Below are 6,971 nucleotides of genomic sequence, written 5' to 3'. Positions count from 1 at the left end.
GGACGCGGACGGGTGCCGCGGAGAGCCAGAAATCACGCGCCTGGCCGGGCTGCCTGGACGCTGTGAGGGCGGGGATGGGCGGGGATGGGCGGTGCGTCCGGGTCAAGGGCGATGAGGCGATCCCCGCAAGCTGGGACGCCCGGCAGCGGAGGGGAAGAGGGGTGGTGCGGCTCTGAAACCCATGGGCGGAACGAAGCAAGCTCTGGGCGCAGCCGATTGGAAAATTATTTGGCATCGTGGATCAGGAGCCATAGAAATGTTCCTACTCTTTGACCCGCTCATCCTCTCCGGGGAATTGAGCCATCCTCCGCTCGCCTGCCAGAGGGATCTTTGCAAAACACAGCTATGTGATCCTGTCATCACCTCCCTGCTCGAATATTCTCCATGACACCCCAGTCACTCAGGATGAAACCTAAGTGCTTAGTAGCCTGGCTTCCTCCGTTTTTGATGTTTGTTTAGAGCCCTGTCTGTAAAGTGAGAGTAACGATAAGTCCTCCCGTTAGGTATCCGGCAAGAGCGCGCGGTGTAAACGTTGGTAGTGCGCGGTTTCATCTCCCACCACTTGCTCGTTATTTGTGCAGATTGTGCCACAGGGCGTTTTGCTCTTCCAGGCCCCTGCACCTACCCGTCCCTCCGCCTGGGATGTCCTGCCTCTTTGGTGGGACTGGTTAACTCCCACTTTTCAGCCGGGACCCCAGGTTTGCTTTCTAAAGGAATCCTTTGACTACCCCCTTTCCACCTCCCAGCTCCAATATTTACCCCATTAACCATTTATTCCCCTGTGTAGTCCTCGTGATTACTTAGCCCTACACCACTAGGCTTAGGCCGTTAGAGCTCTTTTTTATTGATTTTTTAAAAATATTTTTATTTCTTTTTTTTTAAATTTTTATTTCTAGGAAAGAGAGAGACAGCGTGAGCAGGGGAGGGCCAGAGAGAGAGAGGGAGATACAGACTCTGAAACAGGCTCCAGGCTCTGAGCTGGCAGTCAGCACAGAGCCCGACGCGGGGCTCGAACCCACGAACCGCGAGATCATGACCCAAGCGAAAGTCAGACGCTTAACCGACTAAGCCACCCAGGCGCCCCAGGCCATTAGAGCTCTTAAGGTAAACTCACTTTGAATGTTTATTTGGAGGCAGAGTCCTACTAAGTTACTGGTATTAATAAGTGTACGTGCTGGAAACTTTTATAGGATTAATGCATATTTAATCATCACAACAATCTATATGATTATACTGCTATTAGTCAGAGAAAACACACACAGAAAGATGTCACGAAGCTGGTAAATAACCAAGCTAGGATTCAAACCCATGCAGTGTGCATTCACTAAACCACTATGTTGTGTTGCCTCTCCCTAGTGGAGGGAACGTCAGCTTTAGAGCTGGGCATCCTAACTCCTTATTTGTTGCCTCAAACCATTTACAACCTCAAATTTCTCATTTCTTCAAAGGGGGTACTGTCTCTCGTAATAACTGGTGAAGAGTAAGTAAAAATGCAAAGCACGTCTTGAATAATGAGAGAGTGGACCCTCGTTACTTGTAAACGAATAAATGCTGAGAAAATACAGGAAGCAAAGAAAAAATGGACAAAGTATTCACTACGGTGTGGCAAGTGTGTTATAGATAACAAACGTATTCTAAATTTATCCTAGAAGTCCAATGATTTTTTAAAATTAATAATTATATAGGACTACGTTCTTTCATCTACTTTCAGGTCAGTACCCTATAGAAATACAAACATGTGAGGATACACAAAGACATCTGCAACAAACACTAAACAAATGTTCCAATAAAGAGCGACGGCTTCTGTCAGTTAAGGAGCATCGTCCCATGGAAAAAAATGCAGCCTTTGACATGACTAAGGAGGCTCCAAAATCGTGGAACATTGTGGAACATTGCCCATTATCCACTGAGTGAATAAAGAAAACATTTGCATTGCCTAAAGCGCCGCTCTGCTGGGGGTGATTACCTCCAGAGAAGGGGAACTTTCCTTTATATTCCTTAGTGGTACTTGAAACTCGTATAAATGTTATTTCTATAGTTAAACGTTATGGGGCGCCTGGGTGGCTCAGTCGGTTAAGCGTCCGACTTCGGCTCAGGCCATGATCTTGGGGCTCTGTGTGACAGCTAGCTCAGAGCCTTGAGCCTGTTTCAGATTCTGTATCTCCCTCTCTCTCTGACCCTCGCCTGCTCACGCTGTCTGTCTCTCTCTCAGAAATAAAGAAAACATTTTAAAAACATAATAAAAAAGTAATTAAATGTTATAAAACCAGCAAAAACAAGGATCATACTCTGTAGCCATCTCAGACTTCTCCACACCCAGTTAAGTGGAGAGAAATTTGATAACATATATCACTCTGGGGGAGAAAAGGAGACACTATGAAAAATAGGTGTGTGGACAGGGAAATGAAAAGGTTCATGAAAATGCAAATGTCTTCCTTTAACAGTTCCTTTAATGTTGGTACAGTGGATGTACAATACACACAAATTGAGGGGAAGTGGGGGGACATCCCTTGGATTTGGGAAATGTCCCGGATAGCAGCTCAGGCAGGGTCCCTCTTTTTCCATCCCATGTCAGCCACTCATTTCCGCCCACTTCAAGCACAGGTGGATCCTCACTCAGGTGTGCCCACCTTCAATAACTAAACCAAAAGTAAAAGCAGGAGTAGCTTTGCCCCAAACTCCCATCCTGCAAGGAGCTCGTTCTCAAAGTCCCACTAAAGCCACCAATGCACCAGAGCCCTTTTGAGGGTGTATGACAGGGGTGGCGATTGGCTAACTATAGCCAACAGGTCTATTACGGCCGGGGCCTGAGTTCTCAGGCCCATGAGCTAAGAATGGTTTCTACATTTTTTTTTAATGTTTATTTTTGAAGGAGAGACAGAGAGGGAGTAGGGGTGGGGCGGAGACACACACACACACACACACACACACACACACACACACACACACACACAGAATCTGATCCAGGTTCCAGGCTCTGAGCTGTCAGCACAGAGCCCAATGCGGGGCCCGAACCCACGAGCAGTGAGATCATGACCTGAGCCGAAGTCAGACGCTTAACCGAATGAGCCCCAGTTTCTACATTTTCACATGGTCACCCAGCTAAGGAGCTACCTACGTAATATCTTTGCTTTTATTCTCTGGAGCTGCGAAGCCTAAATTATTTACTATCTGGTCCTTCAAGGACAAAGCTCCCAATGCCTTCTCCTTTCAAAACCTCAGCCTAGAGCAGGATGGCAAGTCTGGGACCTGAATGAGCTCTCAGCTTGAACACTGAGACTCCGCTGGAGCCTGAGCGCCTGGCCACCTGCTCTGCTGTCCAGGCTGCTTGGGGCAGCAGCGGGCACTGCCTCCTCCCACGGAGTCCAAGCAGACCTCGCCTGTCTAAGCCTGGACTCAGCTGGGCCCCAGAGGCCCCCAGGCTGCTTCAGAGCCCTGCGGTGGGTCGGGAAGCGGCCTGGCGGGGACAGCCCCAGCGCTCACGCAGGCAGAAGTGCCACACCAGAGCAGAGCAGCTCAGCAGGACCAGCGCTGCGCCCACCCCGATAGCCACGTGGACCAGGGTCTGGGGTCTGGGAGGCACGGCCAGCTTCCTGCAGGGCCCCAAGGCAGGGCCACCCACCTTCTCGAGGTCCTCCCCACCTGCCGGCGGCACGCTGCTTTCTCCGGCCCCATTTGCAGCCACCACGCAGACGACATAAGCGCCCCCGGGCTTCAGGCCCTTCAGTTCTGCTTTGCGGACAGTCGAGTTGAGTGGGGGGCCCTTCTGGGGAGCCCCGTCGCCTTCCCTTAGCAGCAGCCAGTACTGGTGGACCGGGGAGGAGGGGGCGCACCAGTGCACCACCGCGCTGCCGACCTCGGCCACCACGTGCACCTCGCTCAAGCGCGGAGGGTCAGGCGGCTGCGCGGGGCTGGAGAGCCCAGGGCACAGGCAGGGCGTGGGTCCAGCCCTCTGCAGCTCCTTGCATGGCATCTGCAGGTGGCGGCAACGGTCGTAGTCACAGGGGACAGCGGACGAAGGTGGCTGTGGGGTCTCATCTTTCTCTTCTTCCTTAAGGTCTCGAGGGCCCAAGGGCTGCCCTCTGGGAGCTAAGGAGAAGGTGACAGCCAGGAGCCACAGAAGGGAGGGAGAGCCCAGCATGGAGCCTGGAAGGGAAGGTGGATAGGTCAAGACTGTTCAGACCCCATGCCTTCTAAGGCCCTTCCCTCAACAAAATCCACTGGGGACAGGGAACACAGCTGGGGGCCGAGAGGAGACCAGGAAAGAGGAGGAAAGGAGACTGACACTCTTAATTTGACAACCAACTTCTGAAAAGGTGATATGTGCTTGGTTTCGGGCCAAAAGCCCCAAATATAGTCTGACACGAGAGACATGGGGTGTGACCAGCCATATGTGAAGTACCAGAAACAGTTAATGAATAAGCAAAGTGCTGGAGGGGAAAAGAAGAGGAAATGATTTATTCAGCCTGGGGAAGAAAGGTGGACTAATTCCCAGCTGCCACCCAGAGAAAAGATCTACGTAAAACAATTACAGTGGGCAATGCGAAAGGAGACAGAAATGAGAGAGGAGAGGAGATGGAACAGAAGGGCAAACTAAGGATCTTCGAAGCGTCCCCACCTGTCGAGGGAGTTCCAGTCGCTGCCTGTGGCACCCCCCCTCCCCCCACTCTACCCTGGCCCCCAGCAGCCCCTCACCAGTGGGTGGGGCTTGCGGCAGCTTGAATCTTCCACCAGAGGTCTGTGGGTCTCAAGCGGAGGGTCTGGTGGCGCAGGCTGCGAAGTCAGGTTTTGTCAGTGTCTTCTCTTCAATTTCAATTCTGTTTTGGCCTGAAGCTTTTATACCCTTCAACTATGATGTCACCACCTAGCCCCCCTCCCCCTGCCCCCCCTTTTCCCGTGAATGCCAAGAAGCGGGCTGGTCCCTTCAGAGGGCCTGAGTCACGGGGCCGGGGATTGGGGGGGGGGGAAGCCACATGCAGCTGTTTCATCTGGAGGCCGGGGTGCCTGGGTTCTGAAAGAAGATTGGAATGTGGAAAGCAGCCAGTAGCTGAGAATCAAAAGGCTGAAGTTATGTAGAGGGGTGTGGAGGGGTGAGGAGGGGAGCACCGAACAGAGGGCCACCTGGTTGGAATCGGAGAGGAAAACAGCTGTGGGTAGCATGGGGCCTGGGCGACAAAATGCTGTTTCGGTAAAAATCATACCACATCCATGGCAGTCATTTCCTGTCTTCTGCCTCCCGATGGACGGAGAAAGGGAGGGGTGCACAGGCCAGAGTGATGTAGCCCAGCTCTCCAGACCCGCCCTACATGATCCCCCTCTCCAGAGGGAGATGAAAGAATCACGTGGATGGAGTGGGCAGGAGAGGTTTTCTCTCCTTGGACTTCCTAGGTTTGTGAATGGAAACAGCTGTACCCAAAACAGTCCAGGGTCTGGAGGCCTTCCCCACCGGAAGCCCCCAACAAGACAACCTCCAATTCAGGGCGGCACAGAGGAGTTTTCAAGCGGCCCCAAATCCATTTCAAGGAGTCAGGGGAGCAGCTGGCATGAAAATAGTTTATTGGGGGGAGCCACGGGAAAGGGAAGGGGGTCAGGTGGGAAAGGGCTGGAATGTGGGGATTCTGCCTTGTTCTCTTCAGGAACTAGAGCAGGTGGGGCGCTGTCGGAGATTGCCCGCAGAGGGTTCAGAGCTGCCCAGGGTCTCGGGGGCAAGGGCAGGGGCAGGGCCAGGAGCGGGCAGGTTGGCCTCCGTCAGCAACGCTGCATCTTCCCAGGAGCCTGAACCTGGGCCAGGGGAGGGAGGATCAAAGTTAAATGGGAAATTAAACAACCAAGGACGCTTCTCTCCCAACCAATATAACCTCCCCCCTACCCATATGCCACCCCCCTCCCCCCAGGCACCCCCACGCCCCACCCCCCTCCCCCCGTGCCCAGTGCCCCTCACCATCACTGGCCTCTGGCTCCAGCTCCTCCTCTCCAGTCAGGGGCTGCTGATCTGGTTTCTCCTCCCCCAAGAGCAGACCCTCTGTAGCCACAAGGGGAATGTGGAGGTCAGACTGGCAGAGGCGGAAGGGGGCACCTGAGGTGGTGTTGGGAGGGAGGGTGGGCGAGCCGTGGCACCATACCTGCCCCTGGGGGGTCTTCAGGGCTCCCCCCACCGCCGCTGCCGTCCTCTGTGATTTCTGACAGCTGCGTTGACTCCTCTTGGCCTTGGGGCCCTGTGCCTCCAGAGTGGGGGGCGGGCAGGGGAGGGCTAGGGCAGCTGCACCCAGGCAGCACCTCCTCCAGCCTGTCCTCTGACCCTCAGCCCAGCTGCGGGGGCCTAAACTCGGGTAACTGGGGGGCCCCCTTTCACCCAGCTCCCCAACCGTCACGCTCACCTGGGGGATGGGCAGAGATCCTTCGCTGCACTGCCTTCCGGGAACTGTCTCTGTCTCTCTTTCGGACGTTTACCTGTGGGGGAGAAAGCAGCGAGCAGCTCTGGGCCCTTCCGCCCCTCCGAGCCCCACGACAGGCCCCAGCCCACCCCTCAAAGAAGGATCATGAAAGGGGAGAGGGAGGAGATCCTCTGTGACCTGCAGAGAGAAGCGGTGGCGGGGCCAGATGCCCCCCCACACCCACTGCATGTAGCTGAAGAGCACGATGACACTGAGGAAGGTGAAGTTGCTGGCGATGCCGATGAAGGCGCAGGTCATCGGGAAGTTGTACAGCAGGTACCTGAGGCAGGAAGGGGGCAGCGGTTGCTGGAGAGCACCAGCCTCCCCACTTCGCAGAAATCATTCCTGGGGGAAGTTCATGGCAGCTTCCCCTTCAAGACAGCCCGCAGGGGAGCTGCCGCAGAGGCTCCTCACCTGAGCCCGGTGAAGTGGGCGTGGACGCGAAGGTAGGCTCCATACAGCTGGATGCGCTTGCTGTGGATCTCGATGATTGCACCGGTGGTCGGCACGTACTGCAGAGGGCGGGGGGGGGGGGGG

At 54.6% G+C, this 6,971-nt stretch overlaps 2 protein-coding genes across 7 annotated transcripts in view; both read right to left on the bottom strand.

The window, feature by feature from the left end:
- Nucleotides 1–3,030: 3,030 nt before the first annotated feature.
- Nucleotides 3,031–4,848, bottom strand: LRRN4CL (LRRN4 C-terminal like). The gene is made up of 2 exons (XM_039257721.1): nt 4,696–4,848; nt 3,031–4,146 (listed from the first exon to the last, which is right to left on the bottom strand). Exon 2 carries the CDS (start codon nt 4,139–4,141, stop codon nt 3,428–3,430), a length of 714 nt encoding a protein of 237 aa, XP_039113652.1. The 5' UTR covers nt 4,142–4,146; nt 4,696–4,848; the 3' UTR covers nt 3,031–3,427.
- A 686-nt stretch (nt 4,849–5,534) lies between these two features.
- Nucleotides 5,535–6,971, bottom strand: part of BSCL2 (BSCL2 lipid droplet biogenesis associated, seipin) — a 12,070-nt gene continuing 10,633 nt past the window's right edge. For 4 of the 6 annotated variants that reach the window (XM_039257663.1, XM_039257662.1, XM_039257667.1 and 1 more), the window contains 6 exons: nt 6,849–6,946; nt 6,573–6,714; nt 6,378–6,450; nt 6,123–6,224; nt 5,942–6,022; nt 5,535–5,781 (listed from right to left, as the gene is read on the bottom strand). In XM_039257663.1, the coding sequence (XP_039113594.1) occupies nt 5,633–5,781; nt 5,942–6,022; nt 6,123–6,224; nt 6,378–6,450; nt 6,573–6,714; nt 6,849–6,946 (645 nt within the window). In that variant the 3' untranslated portion in view covers nt 5,535–5,632. The remainder of the gene's footprint in view (nt 5,782–5,941; nt 6,023–6,122; nt 6,225–6,377; nt 6,451–6,572; nt 6,715–6,848; nt 6,947–6,971) is intronic. The other 2 variants (XM_039257664.1, XM_039257665.1) reach the window with 2 other exon arrangements.

Source organism: Hyaena hyaena, unplaced genomic scaffold (genome assembly GCF_003009895.1).
Source record: "Hyaena hyaena isolate Hyena2069 unplaced genomic scaffold, ASM300989v1 scaffold_632, whole genome shotgun sequence".
NCBI classification, from domain to species: Eukaryota; Metazoa; Chordata; class Mammalia; order Carnivora; family Hyaenidae; genus Hyaena; species Hyaena hyaena.
This window is presented reverse-complemented; position numbering and strand designations above follow the sequence as displayed.